The 19443-nt window shown below is 40.4% G+C and overlaps 1 protein-coding gene across 5 annotated transcripts in view; it reads left to right on the top strand.

Annotated features, from left to right (window-relative positions):
* Positions 1–12721, top strand: part of LOC307030394 (uncharacterized protein) — a 48221-nt gene extending 35500 nt beyond the window's left edge. For 3 of the 5 annotated variants that reach the window (XM_079666767.1, XM_079666765.1, XM_079666766.1), the window contains exons 2-6: positions 1602–1723; positions 9920–10058; positions 10188–10300; positions 10408–10622; positions 10729–12721. In XM_079666767.1, coding sequence (XP_079522893.1) covers positions 9953–10058; positions 10188–10300; positions 10408–10620 — 432 coding nt within the window. In that variant the 5' untranslated portion in view covers positions 1602–1723; positions 9920–9952 and the 3' untranslated portion in view covers positions 10621–10622; positions 10729–12721. The remainder of the gene's footprint in view (positions 1–1601; positions 1724–9919; positions 10059–10187; positions 10301–10407; positions 10623–10728) is intronic. The other 2 variants (XM_079666768.1, XM_079666764.1) reach the window with 1 other exon arrangement.
* Positions 12722–19443: the final 6722 nt, after the last annotated feature.

Raw genomic sequence — 19443 nt, 5'->3', positions numbered from 1 at the left:
CGGGACAATGGCTGCTGGGGCCGGAACCATGGCTGCTGGGGCCAGAACTGGGGCCGGAACCATGGCTGCTGGGACCAGGACTGAGGCTGGAACCATGGCTGCTGGGACCGGCACTGGAGCCGGAGCCGCTGGAGTACGGGCTGGAATCCTGGCCTTGCATCTTCCAGAGACCTTTTGGAGGCTCCGTGGACCTCCAAACGCCAGACGGGTTCCTGAGAAAAGGTCTGAGGCTGGAACTGGAGCCGCTGGAACCGGAACAGAGGCCTGGACCATGGCTGTGTGGGCCAGGTAATCGAGCAAGGAAACATAGCTCTGCGGGCCGGTACTGGTGCATGGATCCATGGCTGTGGAAATCGGAACTGAAGCCGGGATCATGGCTGTTGGAGCACGGGCTGAAATCCTGGCCCTGCGTCTCCTAGAAACCTTTTGGAGACTCCGTGGACCTCCGACAGGACAGTAGTCGGATCCCAGGAAAGGGTTAGAAGCTTGTGAAAAGTCTTCAGGGCTACTTGTAAAAGTTGTAGCCACTCAGGCAACAAGCTCCTGACCCAGGGCTTGCGAGCAACCTCCCGGCGTGCCTCCTTCAAAGCAGCCTCTTTACTCCGTCTAGATGAGGCGTTCTTCCAGGTGTAAAAAATGTACTCCAGAGAGTACCCAAGACATTACGCCTGTGGGGCCAAAACATTAAAATCTGCTGAGTCCAAATTTGGTCGGTTCATTCTGTTACGATTGGGTGAAGCAGGTAGGACTCAAATGCAGAATTTAACAAAAAGCGAGCTTTATTAAATAATAAAAGCTGTGGCAAAAAAAGGCAGTATCCAAAATATCCAAAACAAACAAGCAGCACAAGGAACACAGACCGTGGAATAACATGGAGGGGAAACAATGAACCGACATGGAACACAGGGGAAGACTAGACTAAATACACAGAAGGGTAATCACAGGACAAGACACAGCTGGGCAGTGGAGGGAGAAACACAAGGGCAACAGGTGAACACAATGAGACATTGAGACAATCAGACACACCAGGGAAACTAACGATAGGGAGGACGACCAGACAAAAGATAAGGAGGAAGACAAACACCGAATGAACAGACTTACAAAACCCATAACCAGACAGACAACACTAAAACTGTGACATAAACCTAGGAGTGTGACACCTAGAAGCCTCAGTGTGGAAAGAATAACACTTATCATAAGATAAGGTATCCTGGTCTAGTGGTATACTATAGGTTACAATACACTTCCAACTACAAATATGTTATGTTAGAACATCATGAGGTGGAATGTTAATGATTTCGTCCTGCATGTTAATACCAAACATAAGTTTACAGATCATTATTTTTTTACTTAAAGGAGTGATGTTGTATCTTTGCATAAATGAGCTTAATTTGTGCCTTTGCATGCCTTCAGAAAGTAAGAACAGGAAAGCATAATGCTGTCAGCCATTATTCTTTCTTATCGATGATCAAACGAAACTACAGTCATTCATCGTCATGGAAACTATGTAGATGCGTATGTTCGGATTTCACAACATCCAGAATGCAATGAAAAACCTGGGAGGCATTTAATTTGTCGGGTTTCATTTCATGTCGTTCCAGCCCCTTGTGCTGTGCCTCGGGTCTGTGAAAGTATTTAAAGGCAGCTCGCTGGCTTCTGCTCTGTCAACAACACGTTCTCTAAACAATTACTCTCCAAGCTTCCCAAAACTTTATCACTGAAGGTAAGTGGCTTTTGCATTATTTCTCACATGCACCTTAGCATTCCTCCTCACTGCAATACTCAGGATTCAACAGTGCGTGGAGTTATGGCAGTACTTATACAAGTTAATGCATGACCTGGTGAGGACTAGGGATGGGTACCGACCCCGGTATTAAACGGGCCCCGGGGCTGAATTATTAAAGACCGTTAAGCTCCGACGTTAGTGGTCTTTTTATCGGTACTGGAGACATGTAAAACATATATATGTCATGTATTATTGCTACCAGTGCTTGAATTGGAATAAAAAAGGTGCCAGTACTCTAAATCAGCAACTGTCAATTTATTTATACAGCCCAAAAACAAGAATTTGGCTCAAAGTCATAGTATATCCTATAATGCTGGTGGGTTTGTCTACTTACTGTATATTTTAGAAAGGCTCACTGTACTTAAACAAAATGACTCTGGGTGCATCTGAGATTAGAGGGGGTGCAGGGGTAAAGTGCTATTTTTATAAGTGGGGAGTGGATCTAACATAAGATTTTTTTTAAATATTGAAGTTAAAAGCATCAATCTGGTAGACTTTGAGAGCAAAATTAAGAGATCTATGGATACATCTCTCAACACCCATATGAAACAGAACTGTAAACAGATTTTCTATTTCTTTATGGATATTTTACAAATCACTCCCTTTTTAAACTCTATTCTTGTTTTACTGTCATATAGTATTTCATTTTTAGTGAGCTACTCAGATGAGTACAGGACACAGCGTTTGGTACTCTGGTACAATTGTGGTGAAGGCATCCGAGTTAGATGTATTTGAAACGAAATATCTACAGGCATAGCAGAAGTATATTATATTGCAGTTTCAGTGTCGCCAACTCCGTTTCTAATACGCAAAACAGACTGCAAAATGCGTCTATAATTATTGTTTAGTATTTTCGATCTTTCCAATCCAGAGATCTCTCTCCCCGCCTGCTTGTGAGGGAGCGGGGCAGTTACACACACGCAGAGCTACATGCAGCAGCACACACACACCGCTCACACACACACACCGCTCACACACACACACACACACACACACACACACACACACACACACACACACACACACACACACACACACACACACACACACACACACACACACACACACACACACACGCATGATGCTGGCAGTGGCCTTGACAGGTGATGACTATAAGAAAGAATGTGGGCCATACACGGAGGAGATGGCGGAGAGAACTAAGCGCTCCAAGGTGTGGTTAAATGTATTGAGGTGGACAATGCTCGTTACCAAAAGGGCAATAAGAGTTTATCATGTAAGGGCGGTAACACGAGCAATTTGTCTAAACATTTAGCAAAAGTGCACCAGATTCAGACGGAGGAATGCACCGGGTTCGACTGTCTTTCTAGTAGCTCTGTAGCCCCATCCACGAGTAACGTTTCCACGTCAGGTGTTATGTATGCTAGCAGCAACACAGAGTTAACTACATTATACAAACATGGGTTAATGATTATAGGTAACTGAGTTATTTATTTTTGTTAAAGTTTCAGCTATTCTGTTTACAGTTCTGTCCTCAGATTATTTAATACGATTTGTTAAAACATTGTTGTTTCTTTTGATGTGAAATAATATGTATGACACGGCAGGCAAAAACATCGTTTTTCAAGTAGGCTACTGGTCAATTTTGAGATTTTGTGCTATTTTGATTCTATAACATGTTTTCTTTCAGGCTTTTGGAAGGAAAACGTACAAAATACACATTTTAAGTGTTTATTTTTACTATAGTTTGTCTATTTGCGTCAGTAGATTTCTCCTAAATTCACCAAAAGTTAACATTCTAACGTAACATAAAGTACCGCGACCGCTGTTTGCACCATGTCAACAGAGATATCGTTGGAAAGCAGTAGGCTTGTTTGAGATGCGTTGCGGCTCGCCTCGAAAGTAGACGAGAATAGCCGATCGCAGCCGGGGGAGGTCTCAAAAAGCTCGCCTGAAGTCGGACAGCTCCGAGTCGGCTTCTTCTTCTTCTTCTTCTCTCGGTTTTTTGGCGGATTGCAAACAACTTTAAGGTGCATACCGCCACCTACGGATTCGGCTTGACTCGGTTTGCATTTATAAAGAATGCACAAATGTGTTTAATCGTTAATGTCAGATATTTACTAAGTAAATACATTTGTTTCTGCTCAAGATTAGATTCAACTCTATTGTTATTGCACATATTACAGGTACTGAGACAACGAAAGGACCAGGAGTGCAACAAGCAGTAAAGTGAAAAGTAATGGACACAATCTACAGAATAAAAGATATAATTAATTGAATGATGAATAAACAGTGAGGGGTATGAATACACTAGATATACACAGCAGCCTGTGAGCAGTATGAACAGTGTGTATGAATATGCTAAGATATATAAAGTATGAAAACAGTAAGCAGTGCAAGTATAGTATAAAATATATAGATATTAATTTCATGATGATAAACATTGTGGAACAATGATGAAAAATGCGAATGGAAGGGGCGACGTAAAACTGACACAAAACAACAACAAACTTTTGCCGAGCCAATTGGAGAGTTTCATCAGCAGCACGGGGTAAAAAGCACCAATGAGCGCTCAGCTCGAGATACCAGTGAGTCGTTTCCCATCAAGCATTTCGCCTCCGCAGCCCGTGGAGAGGAACTGCGGCGCCTCACCGCGCCTCGCTCTCAAGGCTGCGGGCGTCTTTGTCCCGTGAGATTTCAACGTCTCATGTGAGCGAGCCTCCAGAGCAAGTCGGACAAAATGACTAACCATCATGCAACGCACGAGCAAGACGTTGATCGAAATTGCGCAGGTCTGCGCAGGTCTCGCTTGTCTCAAACAAGCCTTGTGTCTCTCCTGCACAATCTCATCGGATCCAAATATGGTCATTTCCTTTGTATCAGCAACCAATCGTGAAAGTACAAAGGGGTCTTAAACCAAGAAACGAAATCTCATTGGCTGGTGTCAATTTCTGACAACGTGATTCGTTCAGATGCGTCACGTGGTGTGCTAAAACACTTCCTGGTTAGCTTTCCGCTAGAAATTGCAATCTCAAAATGGCAAAAAAACGTTCACAGAGAAGACCATAGACATATAAAGAGTAGACGCCGCATCGACCGCTACTGCCTATTGGCGCTGACGAGCCGTGGGGCCGCCATCTTGGATCGGTCACCCGCTCCACTCAGTGTAATCTGTCTGGCAGGCGCAATGAAGTGTCAGCGCATTTAATCAATCATAACTCGCTGAATACAAAACTGATTTTCACGGGGGTTTTTTCTGCAAACGTCATATATGTAGGCATGATACCGGACACATGATTCGGCGTATTTTAATATTCATAGTAGGCTTAACAGCAATAGAATATTCTGGTATTTGATAGCCTATATGTTATGTATGATAGGTATTTTGAAAAAGACACACAATATATAATATAGGCTAATATACACACACACACACACACACACACACACACACACACACACACACACACACACACACACACACACACACACACACACACACACACACACACACACACACACACACACACACACACACACACACACACACACACACACACACACACACACACACACACACATATAAAAAAAACACTAATGGTGTATTGAAGCATCTGGGACCTCAAAAACAATGAATACAAGATAATTCCAACAAACAAAACTGAACACAGAAAAACATTGAAATAAAAGAGCATCATGTTAGCAGACAAAACTAAAGGAAAAAACATTGTAACAGTAGCATCATATGAACCTGATGTAGAGAACAGAGCTCGATGAACTCGATGCATAACGGAACAGAGTATCGTTGAACTCATGTCGTCAACTTTTCATGCATGAATAACAAGCAGTATTTTAATAGACCTCTTAGATCGGTGAAGTGGTGTTCCATCTTTTGTCACCAGAGTGAGCAAGTACTCCCTGGCTCTTGACAAAAATGCTTTCCTCTCTATCCAATTCAAAGCACCCAAGGGAGATTTGAATCCTTTGGCACGAGGATTGCGTCCATTCATTGTGTCAAACAGCCTGTCAATAATCTATAAAGAAATATCGGCATCTAAATCACTATCATTACAGTGTTTCATTAGGTATCTGATAGTTGTAATCGATACTCATCTATTCAAGATATAAAGAGAACAGAGTACTTGTTTCTAAAGTGTATGTTCAACGTGCAACATGCAAACTTAGTATTTGCTTGACTTCCTTCTCTCCATAGGCCTGCTTTGTGCTACAGCAAATTTCACACAGAGCTTTAGCACTCTAAAATGTTTGAAGGTATGTGTAAGGTTATATACAAACTTTTGTATTTATGAATATGCAATATCACGGTTCATGAAAATATTTGCATGTTGAACTTAGAGAATTATCAGCAAATTGTTCCTGATGCTCAAATCACATTTTGATCAATTATTTTTTTTAAAACACGTACTTGGTTCTATAATCACTAACTGTTTACCTCAATGAATTCTGCCGTTGCCTCACAGTCTTTTAACTGAGAGTACCTAAGATCCCTCATTGTGCGGAGAGCAACTGACACGGAGCGACTCAGTGTTTGTGCAGCCAGGGACACCCTCATCTTGTGGTTCTCAAAGTACACATGTTTGTGATTTCATTGGCAGCATGCAGTCCGTCTTTTTTTTGCACATCATTGAGATGATTGATGAACCTCCACTTGATCTGTCCGGTGGTCGTTGCAATTGGACTGTATGCCCCCAGAGAAAGATTCAGTCACTGCTCAAACAAGTACAAACAGCAAAATGTTGATCATCACGTCCAGCCATAACTGTGCAAAGGATCAAACAACAATATTTAGATTACGTGCCAACTTCAGCATGTGGCTTGCATCCATCATTACAAATACTTTGTCACCAGTCGAGGGATGCGGGAAACTGGTTTGAAGTGGCTCCGGTGGGTTTCCCTTCAGCTCACACCCAAGTTGGTTGCACATGCTGACGTTGGAGGCAGAGTGACAGACACCACCCGAATGCCCCGTGCATGCAGCTCCTCCAAAGCATGACTGAGAAGGACCCTTTGTGTTTCAGGGGACAGAGACCTCGTCAGATAATATGCAATGGGAGCCTTCCAATGTCCTTGTAGGCCAACCACCATGAACACAAGAGCCTCAGTAGGAACATCGGTCTCATTGTTTCCATCACCCATGTCTACAATGTGGATTATATTGCACATGTTTTCTGATGGCCATGGCATCCAACATGAGTGCAACACATCCATATTTAGCCTGGTCTTCCTGGCATCCAGCTTATCCAGCATCATCTTGTTCAGGCCAGGCTTGCCATCCAGCGAACACAGCCACCTGTAAAAAAAAAATGGAGAAGTAGCTATTTAACGTATTTGCAACCGTAATTTCCAAAAATGAAATTGAACAACATTAAGACTACCTGTAATGTATGTGAATGAGGGAGGTCGAACATTTTTAGTCTCTCTGAGGTATTTGTATGCCTTTGGAGCATGTAGATGGAGTGTGAGGGCAAACTCTCTGTGGTCCTTTGAGTACTCATGGCCCTGCTTTACCTTGAAGTCTATTTGAAGATCTGAAATTGTATGAGAAAAAATTAATAAGTCCCCTTCATATAATAACAAAGGAGTTTAATAAAGAGTGAAAGAGTAAGATGTACATGAATTTCAAACTGATAATTTCATCTTACCTGAGTAGAAATCAAGCCTCTCTTTGAGTTCTTCATTAATGAGGTTCTTTTCCCTCAAATCCCCCAAAAGACTCCTCACTGTGGTCTTTGCCCTCTTTTCTCTAGCCATGGCATTCTTCCTCTCTCGCTCAAGACTCTCCACTCTTGCTAAAGCTTCATTGAGTCTGGCCTTAAGAGCAGTAGGAGAAGCAGGCAAGACATAGCTATGATCTTAGTAGAAAGAGGGATGAACATGGTTTGAGTGAGGTTTCACTTCACACACATCACTTTGACACAACTAGAGTATGGCCCACATTCTTTCTTATAGTCATCACCTGTGTGTGTGTGTGTGTGTGTGTGTGTGTGTGTGTGTGTGTGTGTGTGTGTGTGTGTGTGTGTGTGTGTGTGTGTGTGTGTGTGTGTGTGTGTGTGTGTGTGTGTGTGTGTGTGTGTGTGCGCCAGGAATGTATGTTCAACATGTCTTCAATTGTGTGTGTATGGGTTTATTTGTGAGTGTGTTTAATATGAGTGGCAGCAAACAAGAGAGATTTTACTTTTTCTAGGACCATTCTGATATGATGTTGAAAATAGAAATACTCACATCATTAGGCTGAGGTTGTGAGTGTGAGGTTGAAGCTTCTGGGTCGTCCTGAGGGGCCACAGACAGGCTCTCTTCAGCTTTTATGGAAGTAGACGTAGTCCTGCCCTTTTCCGGCTAAAATGAAGAAGCATAATACTTGAAAAGAATATATATATATATATATATATATATATATATATATACACACACACACACACACACAGGGATACGTATTTCACCCTGCCCTGTCATTGATAATAGAATATTTATATGTATGAATGCTCATAGCCTTATGATGATACACCTACTCTTTGGAGGTGAACCGGGAAGCTGAAGATGGAGGGAATAACACCATCTCTGAGTCGGACAATCTGTCCTTTCCTGTCAAACTCGTCCTGCTTAAAATGCTCACTGCAAATCACGGATGACTCTCTTGCAGTGAACTCTTCCCTCCTCAAAGCAACTTCCCACTTCTTCCTCATATCTTTGTCTTTGGGAAACCTTCAAAATAAAAACGGGAGATTTGAGAGAGTCAACACAAAACATTTTTTAAGAAGGAGGTCAAGCTTCTTATTCTTCTTCCTTGATAGATTAGATTAGATTTGACTTTATTCATCCCACAACGGGGAAATTCACTTGTTACAGCAGCATATGATTTATAAAGTCTCAGTTGGCCATAAACATAATGTTTGCTGGCTACGATTTCGCTGGCGGACATCAATACAGTACAATAATATTCTATTTACAAAATACAACCAATAATAATGTTGAATCTTACTTGTGAAAAGTAATCCCCCGACCCCTGTTCGCAATCGTCCGCCGATTTGCACAGCAATACCCCGCCCAGTGCTCTGGCATCTGGAAACCTCTGCTGTCTATGGGTGTGTGTACAATATGGGTAGGATGACCGGTCCAAAATGGCGGCCGTATTTCTTGCGCCCCAGCAGCCAATGGGGCGTCTACTCTTTATATGTCTATGGAAAAGACGGCAACAAGTGTCACTTGCACGAAGCAAGGTTGTACAAAAAACAAATGACCCCGAACATGAAATACTTCACGGAGTGCTTCGAGGCGCAAGCTGCCATCCAGAGAACAGGAGGGCTTAGCTAGCGCCTCACTGCAATCTTTAAAGGTCGAGTTCGAAATGTCCACTTCAGTAGCACGTAGACACACCAAACCTTCCAGTTATATTCCTATCAATATTATAAAGGCTTTTACAGGAGGGTTTGTTCATATATCATTCATAGCCTGAATTATACAACATGGTACCTAAAAACATGGCGAAAATTGATATTTTAGTGCTGTTGACAGTATTCTCTGATTTATGGAGTGATAAAAAGAGATATCCAAAATCCCTTCGGTAAAAGCATTCGATGCTAATATGACTACAAAATGAAACAAGAATTTTGAACCTGGCTTTATCCAAAGTTCAGATTTCGATTCCTGAAATGTGTTAAAATATGTGCATATTTAATGAGATAATGGCTAATTTGCATATTTAAACATGCTATTTCAGAAAACTTGTAATACAAAAAACAATTGCCTTATTGTAAGTAATTAACTGGAGAAATTTCTAGCTGATACCTTTAAGTTAAAAAAGTTACCCTATTCACCTGGGGTGTCTCGCCTTATTAATTTAAATAAAAAGCAATGTTAGTTTTGTTCGCAATTTGTTTAGTTCATTTACCTTGTTTAGTTCTCCAAAAGAACCAATGAAAGTACCGTTAAAAGACCGGACCGATAAGCGGTATCGATAAAAGTAGTAGTACCGTTAAAACCTTAACGATACCCATCCCTAGTGAGGACTCTACGAGCTTCATTATTGGTCTATCTTTGTTTCTTGTAGTTTTTTGTTTAATTAAAATGTTTACTATTATTATTTTGTTTATTGCATCTTTTGTATCGAGGCACAATAATTTCCTTCTGAATTAATAAAGTCTTATCTTATTTCAGTTAAACCAGAAAGTATACGACTGAAGAGGCACCATGGTCTATGAGGCTTTTCTGAAGGTAAAAGAAGGACACTTTGTGACGGTCAAAAGGAACTCGAGAGCTGGACTGGAGCTGTGTGTTGTCGAATTTAAAGAAGAAGGTACAACATTTGACTGAACACACCTGTATTTCCAAATAACTGAATACCCACAGCAGAGAGCGGCTAGATTTAATATCATCTTTCATATAATGACACAAAGCTAATATGTTGCTTCTCTTTTGTGTTTAGCAACTTCAGTGAAAATATTGGAACGTGAAAGAGGAGGGAAAACACAGATTGCTTTTAGTTTCCCGCGTACAGATGGCCACTACTCCCCGAAGGTGAACAAAAAAAAGCTGCAGGTAAATAAAAACCTCTAACAATAGCAACATGTTGATATATTTATATTTACAGACTTTTACACTGGTGGTGAATCGAAGCATAGACATTGTATTTTTTGTGTTCACAGTTGGAGAAGATTGCCGATGTTTCTGAAATCCATGAACCTCATCATTGGTTTGAGAAGGTTGACCTTCACATCAACGAACATTACGGCCTGCGCTCCGTCTGCAATCCTGGTCATTACCTCAGTAAGAAGATGGAAGATGACACAAAAGAAACCACTGTTTTCTGCCTCAGTGAAGACAGTCAGGCATGCGCTGAGCTCACAGATGTAGCATGAAGGTATGTTTCTCATGATTCCAGCCGAAGTGAATCCATATTATATGATCTACTTTGAACCTGATTTGAATGAACCTGACCCGGCTTTTCCATATTGTTCATTCTGCAGGAACCGACTACTGTACACCTTCGACAACAACACAGCAGACTTTCCTGCTGGGTTAGATGGGTTTCTCGGCAACAAGCAGGGAGTGGATTTACTTAGAGAATGTGTCCTTCCTTGGTGACTATGTATCTTAAACTTAACACTATACTTTTGATTAAGCTATCCAACTAGTAAATTATGTTTAACTTTTTAACCTGTTCTAAACAGCGTCTGAGGGCATCTTAATATTCAATAAACTGTGAATGTTTTATATCCATGTAACGGGAAGAAACTCAGCTAACGGTTTTTTTTTTTCTTTTAAAAAAATTAAAAAACACAAAGCTAACACTCTGCCTCTGAATTAGCCACGAGCGAAAATATGCTAACGCATTACTGCACAGAAACTCACTCATAACACCCATATTACTTATCTTAACTGCACATCCAACATATCGACTCGTGAGATGACACAGAATCGATAGGTACATACATCATCACGCTATGATAACAACTTGTGAAGATAGTAACAAGAACAGACATCAAAACATGTGGCGCTAGGTAGCTAAACACAGCAAAATGGCTCACCTTTGTCGTTGTCTGTTCAAAAGTGGTCTTCAATGGCATTAAAATGATAAAAACGCTGCTGAAAGTTAATCCATAGGTTAATCCAATGTGTCTGTCCCTTTGAAATGATTTCTGATAATCCATAAGCAATAAACCTGCTTTCCAGATGTCAGAGCGTGAGACAGGTTCGCTCTCATGCAAAACTGCCTGCGCATAGCTCTCATTTGTCAATGGTAAGGTGTTTGTGTATGTGGAGATTCCCCCTTCGATTCTATTGGCTCTAACGGTCTAAAAGAGATGTCAATCAAAGCATCGACCAATGGGTTCCAGAGAAACGGTAAAAACGGCCATTTCCACCCAAATCACCCCAGAGGTGGAGTTTTTTCTGCTAAACCTCTCTAAAAAGTCAAATGTCAATTGTTTTGCATCAATCTTGATACAGGGTACTTATTATATGTTGTACTTTGGATTCCTAAAGCTTTTAGTCTACCTTACCATCATCCAAGGGTAGTTTTCACTATAAGTAAAAAAAATATTTGGACGGACACTATAATTTACAGTTTCTTACTATTTTCAATTTGAATTTTCTTTAAAATAAAAAACATCTATATTGATTCAGGTTTTTCTACATCCAACTCACAGGTTTATCATTACTTTGAGAAAAAAGATTATTAATTTAACCCTTTTAGAAGTGTAGTTATGTTAATTTGTTCTGGAAATGTCCTTTTCGAGCCTGAGACCTGAAAAACAGGCTCAGTGCTTAACAGGAGCCCCAGTTTTAGCATTCTGTTAAAAACGTTAAAGTCTCCCAGTCAAAGCTATATCTTCTTGCACTACTCAATCTATTTTCAAAGACTATATTGTTCTCCACATAGCTAGTAAACTGGTCTTTATGTGTGAGAGCCTTTTCTTATCAAGCTCCACTTTTGTGGAATCAGCTTCCAGTTTGTGTTCGGGCGGCAGACATCCTATCCGTTTTTAAGAGTGCGCTTAAGACCTCTCCATAACCTTGCCCCCATCTACATCACCGACCTCCTTCAGGAGTACACCCCCTCCCGCACCCCCCGCTCTTCGTCCGTAGGATTTCTCACCGTCCCAAGCTCTCGCCTCAAAACCATGGGTGCTCCAGCTTTCAGCTGCTCGGCTCCCAGACTCTGGAACTCCCTGTCACTACACATCCGACAGTCTGATTCCATAACAACATTCAAAACCCAACTCAAAACCCACCTGTTCAAACTGGCATTTTCTTTATAAACTGTACCCTGTGTCCTTTTGTGTCCTTTTGTGTCCTTTGTAGTCCATTTCCTGTTGTTTGTCTTGTCTTACCCCGGCTGACACTTCACCAAATCCACTGTTTTAATTGTTCCCTATATTGCCCCTATGCCCTGTAAGCTGTCCTTGGGTGTTATGAAAGGCACCCCCAAAAATAAATGTATTATTATTATTAACAAGACTGGCCTAGCTTTATTTCTATTTAAATGGTGTATTGTGAAATAATGCCAATGAAAAGATGCTGGTGATCTGTCTGCAGATGATTAAGTGTCCCATTTGTGCCAAACAGCAATAAAAATCCACAGTACAAGCTTTTATGGTTTTATAACACACAACCATATCTCCTCCCTGTTTTTAATAAATCACACATTTAATGGGACATCATTGCTTCACCTCAACAGATCACATTACGATTGCTTTAATGTCAGTCCATTTTGAAAGTGATACGATGAGCTCGTAAGAACTCAGATGCTCAATTCCGTTGCTTGGTAATATTCTTTATTGTAAAGAAACCAAGGCTATCAATAATCTCTACTAGGACTCTCCATAGAATCACTAGGTTCTACTAACTAGGTAATGTAACATATATCTCTGGCAAACAGGCATGGCTATAAAGACAACACAAGACGAACCAACACCAGACAAAGGGAGAGAAGGACTATATATACACATTAGGTAATGGGGCACAGGTGGAAACAATAAGGGGCGGGAACAACAATCAGTCTAGCACAGGGGTTCCCAAAGTGTGAGGCGCGCCTCCCCTGGGGGGCGCCAGAGAGCTTCAAGGGAGGCGCAGCCGCCAGAAAAAAATAAAGAGAAACAGTGAAATCTAGCTAGTTAACTTCAGCTAAATGGATGCGAGCGGCAAAATATGGATAGATTTTGAGTGAAGTTACCTAAAGTGAGAGAGGAGACAGCGTGTCAGAAAACGGAGGAAGTATGACAATGATTATTTGAAGCTAGGATTTTCATGGACCGGTCTAGATGACACTCCACAGTGTGTTATCTGCAACGAGGTGCGAGCTAATGACAGTATGAGACCATGTAAACTCCGGCGTCATATTGAGACGAAACACCCATGTTTGGTGACCAAGCCACAGGAGTTTTTGGACCGGAAGCTCGAGGAATTGCAGTCACAGAAAAATGTCATTGACACATTTAGCACTGTGAATACAAAGACAACCGAAGCATCATACCGAGTGGCGTTACGGATAGCTAAGGCAGGTAAACCTCACAACATAGGTGAAACGCTACTCCTCCCTGCTGCTAAAGACATCTCCGTCTCAACTATTTCTCTCCGAGTGCAACGTACAGTATGAGGAAGCTGCCATCCTTAACCTCAACATGTTTAAAACATAAAGATAAAGAGGTTTAAAAAAGCTATTGTTTAATGTTTTAAGGAGGTGACGCTCTGCAAAAAGAGAAAGGGAGCGAAAACAGAGCATTTTATGAAATGTTCTCTTCCTGGACCTCTTTGAAATGCAATTGAATACCCCTGCATTATAGCAATAATAATAATAATAATAATAATAATAATAATAATAATAATAGCAATAATAATTGGGAGGGGGGGGCGCGGCTGTGATTATGTTCTCTGAGGGGAGGCTCACCTTCCCACACTTTGGGAACCCCTGGTCTAGCAGGTGCCACACGGACAGGAAGTGCCGACACCTGGAGAGAGAGAGCAGAGTAATTAACATCATAAGGCAGATAGACAAACACTAAAAGCACAACAGCTATCAGGAGACTAGCGCTAAAACCTTACAGAAAGCCGCCGGAAATGCCAGAGCTTCACACTCAACCTACACCTGTTGCATCCAACAAGTCCTCCAACTCATACGACCAAATGGGCCGATTGTTCAGGGCCTTATTACGACCAAACATGTTGTTTGTTCAAGCGCTTAATACGTCCAATAATTACGTTTTAAAGTTTTCGCCCTCTAGTGCTCCCGTTGAATACAAACGCTACAGTTGGTCGTTTATTCACAAATACACTCTCTGTAAAATCCTACATTTTAGGATAGTTTGGCCATTAAAACGCTTTTTGATTAGATTTCTAGCGAGAAGTGTATATTGTACTTTTAGAATCCACGTCCAGTCGATATGTAGGATCTATAGTTTGATAGATATTACGAAGTTGATTTGAGGTATTGTCACGATTCTTATGTTATGTCACGTTTTTACTTTTGTATGTCTAGGTTTGGGTTTGTTTTGCTGTTCTCCCTGTTTCATGTTTTCCTCCTTGTTTCTTGTCTGGTCCTTCTCCCTGTGTGTTCCTCCCTGTCGTTAGTTTCCCTGGTGTGTCTGATTGTCTGATTGTGTTCACCTGTTGCCCTTGTGTTTCTCCCTCCTTTACCCAGCTGTTTCTTGTTCCTTGATTACCCCTCCCTGCATTTAGTCTTGTCTCTTCCTGTGTTCCCCTGTCGGTTCATTGTTTGTTTGTCCTCCCTTCACGTCACGCTTCATGTTTGTCTCTTCGGTCTTCCTCCATGTTTCTCACGGTCAGTTTTGTGTTATTGTGTTCCTGAGTTACCGGTTTGATTCATGCCATGTTTTGTTATCAGATTTTAAATAAAGCACGCCTTTAGTTTCTAAACCTTTTCCCGTTTTTGTAGTCTCATTTGGGTCCTACGTTTTCCGCGACCTTACAGAAATCTTAACAGGTATGCGGCAGCCTCCATGTAAAGTTACGGGTTGAAAACAGTATTTCCTGTCTCGACGCTTTCATAATAAAACTAATGATCAAATGATTACACAGTGATATCTGCATTACTCATCAACTAAGAAACATCAGTTTATCCTTCTTAATTATACGACATTTATTGGTTTATATTGTGTACAAGGCTTTTGTGTTTTTCCCATAGGTTTTTCTCTTTCGATTCTGAGACACCTTTCTTTTTTCAGAGGTTTTGATAGGTTAAAACATCGAACTACAGCCTGGATAGTTTAGTCGCAATGCACGTCGGGATATGGTGTGTATCCGATATGAAATCGGAAAAACTTTTTTTTTAAATAAAATAATACTTTATTCCGAGTGTTCTTGCTTTTCTCTTTGGAAGTCATCACATAACGGCATTTTAATACACGGTTTGGCTGCATTACATATTACATATCTGCCGTAGATATTTATTTATAGAGCCCTGCTCAGAAGACCTTTTGACAAACTGTAAGAAATGCCGCCAAAACTGAATACGCGACGTTGATCATAAATATATCAACGATTAAACAACATCTTCCATTTCTTTTCACACAATACGTCTCCTTGCAGTATCAACACTAATTCGGCTGACTTTTATATTTGATCCAATTGGTAGATAGGTTATATTTACACTATAACGGTGCACAGCTGATAGAAAGTGATTTTTTTTTGTAGTTTTTAAAGATATTATTTACTACCTTTCCAACTCCTCGTGCAGTTGACTGTTACAGGTCTACAGGTTCATGGTACAACGCATAAGCTTCAAATCTAGAGACCTAAACTGTATTTTCCTTTACCGTTCTGTTTTAATTTCACAGTAAAGTTAATAGTCTTATGTTTGATATTATTATGTTTTATTAACTACACCACTGTTTTTTTAACCCGCGCCGCCTAGTGGTTAAAGCACGTTATTGCATTTTATTGTTGAATACGTTTTATTTGATGAAAACATTTAAATATTAAGAGTAGCCTACATACAAAATTGTGGGAAAGTAGAAGGCATGATAGAAATATAGAATATAAAATATCAAGAAGATACTGTAGTGATCTCTACAATAAAACAATTTAGTGCCGGACGTCCAAAGATATTAACAGGAGGATGTGCAAAACAGACAAACTAATAAAGCTTTATTCAAACATTAAAAAATACTTTAAGGTTAAGGTCTTCTTTTGAATAAGAAAAAAACGTTGGGGTTATCAACAGATAAATATGAAGTCTGACAAAGTACTTAACGTCCAATATATTGCATAGTTTGTTTTGGCACTTGACAATCACCTTCCCTGAATTTGACTCAGGTATAACTAAAGTCTGATTTATGGGTTGTTTATATTTCACATCATTAATCAGAATCTGCAAAGTAACTAAAATAAATGTAGTGGAGTAAAAATACCAGGTTAACCTCTGAATTGTAGCTGGACCCGTCCAATTCCTGTTTTTGGAAAGTCTGCCGTGGTTCCATTCCAATTCAAAGAGCTGTTGACGCTCAGCGTAACCTTGTCGCACCGCCACTCCATCATCCAATCACAGGGCTTGATGACTAATCATGGGGTATGTAAAGCAAGGCGGATGTTTTAGTCCCAAACGATAGCTGGGGATTCTGGGTAGTGTAGTGTCTTCGGAAACTGTAGTGTCTAAACTCCGAAAAAACTATTTGTTTCTCTGAATCGAAGGTTAAAAACACAAAAGCATTGTACACAATTTAAACCAATCAATATTGTGTAATTAGGATAAACTGATGTTTTTTAGTGGATGAGTAATGCAGATATCACTGTGTAATCATTTGACAGTGAGGGGAATATATCCGGGTTTTATTATGAAAACTTTGAGACCGGAAAAACTTTTCACCCACGCTAACTTTACATGGAAGCTGCATACACATTATCCTGGCGAGATCTCAAATCACCTTCGTAATCTATCAAACTATAGATCCTACACATCGACTGGACGTGGATTCTAAGAGTACAATATACACTTCTCGCCTGAAATCGAATCAAAAAGCATTTTAATGCCCAAACTATCCCACAATTTAGGATTTTCCAGAGAGGGTTAAACTTATTTGTGAATAAACGTCCCTCCGGAGCGTTTGCAATGAAAGGGAACATGTTGTTTCTTACACGACCACTAGAGCACCTCTAGTGGTCGTGTAAGAAACAACATACACTTTAAAACGTGTCTCTGGGTCGTAATAAGGGCTTGAACAATCGGCCTATATGGTCGTTTTTTGTAGGAGGACAGGCTGGTTGCATCACCCTTATTCCAGTTATATCAAACCGGATAACTCCCTAAATGGAAATCTCTTAACAGAAGATAAATGAGTCACAAGGTATGTGACATGAGGATTGGAAGTCCTCCAAAGTTCATGTCGTGTGCAAATGCACAGCTCATTTGTTTGCATTGGTTACCTTTGTTGTGTATTTAACTCACATTTGTTCTTGTCATTTCCACATGTCACATAATCATTTAAATAAATAATAATACACAATATAAATGGACTGATAAATGATATGGATTATCTGCCAGGAAGTATACAAATAATTTACTGTGTATTTCTACACTTCCTTTACTGCTTATACTGAGAAAAGCCAAACAACTAAATGTGTTTTTTTTATGTTTACTGCCAAAAGAACTCAATGCAATGACTGGCTTTTCCTCTTGTATGAATACTCTTTCCATTTCCTCTAAGAAAGTCTCCCAGTCCGGCTTGTAATTTAGGACCGAGTGAAGAAAAGTAAACCTCGGTCTGAGCCACATCCACTCTCACAGCGAAGGGAACACTACACAGTGTGTCCGACTGCCACATGCTGTAAAGCAGCTATTTATATCCCTCTGTGATGACCACATCTTATACATGTTATAGTTTCATCACTTATCTTCAGTTTTCTCTCGGTGAAAGTGATACTTGTCCGTGGGGAAAAGCGTATAGAAGTGACTTTGACTTTCCAGTATTTGGGAACAAAGTAATGCTAAAACAATATGAACTTCACTCTCAAATGTTAACTACAGTAGCTCCGTCCACTTCCAGTCTGACTGCCTCAACGCATATATACAAAAACACTTGCTCTGTTTTGCCTCAAATCCTCCAACAGGAACTAGAGTCATCTGTTTGTTTACACCAAGGGTAGATTATGAGACACTGGGAGGCCCCCACCCTGAAAACAGAGGATCAAGACTTCAAAGGTCTCCTATTATATTATTTCTAGGCATATATTATAGTTCTCAGATATATAAAATGTATATGAAGTGTTTTGCTCAAAATGCCAAACAGATCATCCATTCTGACCTCATATCCCTCTATTTCAGCCCTGTTACTAAAGTGTTGATTCTGTGTCTGTAGCTTTAAAATTAAAACAAACGAGAGTTCATGCAGGATAATTCTACTCAGATACTCTCCAAATGATGTTCTAAACCACATCAAGGATTCTCTCTGAAACAGTATGGAGCCCAAACTCTTTCTCTCTCTCAGGTTTACCACAAGGTGAGTTCCTTTTGAGATTTCCTGCTTTTTTACACACACTCTCTCCAGTACAGGTTAGCTCTGAGTGTTAGCCATGCTTGCTAATGTAAACACAGACAATAATTTCTGTTGAATAAAGAATGAATAATTTGATTGTCTTTGTTGTATTTTATTCTTGCAAGAAGTTCAGTCAATCGTACAGAGAGCATACAGTCTGCTGAGCGAAAGAGTAGAGTTTGGGTTTCATATTTAAACACAGAGAGAGGAGAATGGAGAGGTGAAGCTTGGCGATGATAAAGTTTAGGGAGGCAGTGTCAGGATGTTCTCAGTTCACAGAAGGTGAAGGTCATACTGTTGGTGCACAGAGAGTTTACCTAACAACACTGCAACACGTGTTCTTAATAAGGACTTTTCCCAAGCTTAGCAAATACGTGAAAGTGGTAAATACAGATTAACATTGGCCAGCAAGAATCACAGTGTTATTCTAAAAGTAAGTAAGTGAGCATCACATTTTTCTGTTACACTTCCAAAACACGTATATTAGACATCAACAAGTGCATTTTGCTTAATAGGACACCTTTACAATTCAAAGAGCTTCCTTCAAAAGGTTATTTAATTCGTATTTCATGTGTTTGTGTCCAGTTAAACCAAAATACCGGTTTGAAGGGGGGGGTGCACGGTGGACAGGGATGGGATCAGGGGGCGTTTCTCTTCTGGCTTTACGGAAGGAACTTAACACTGACTCTGATT

The sequence above is a fragment of the Notothenia rossii genome (assembly GCF_949606895.1).
Source record: "Notothenia rossii genome assembly, chromosome: 2".
NCBI classification, from domain to species: Eukaryota; Metazoa; Chordata; class Actinopteri; order Perciformes; family Nototheniidae; genus Notothenia; species Notothenia rossii.
Note: the sequence above shows the minus strand (reverse complement) of the source record. Positions and strands in the feature narration are given on the sequence as shown.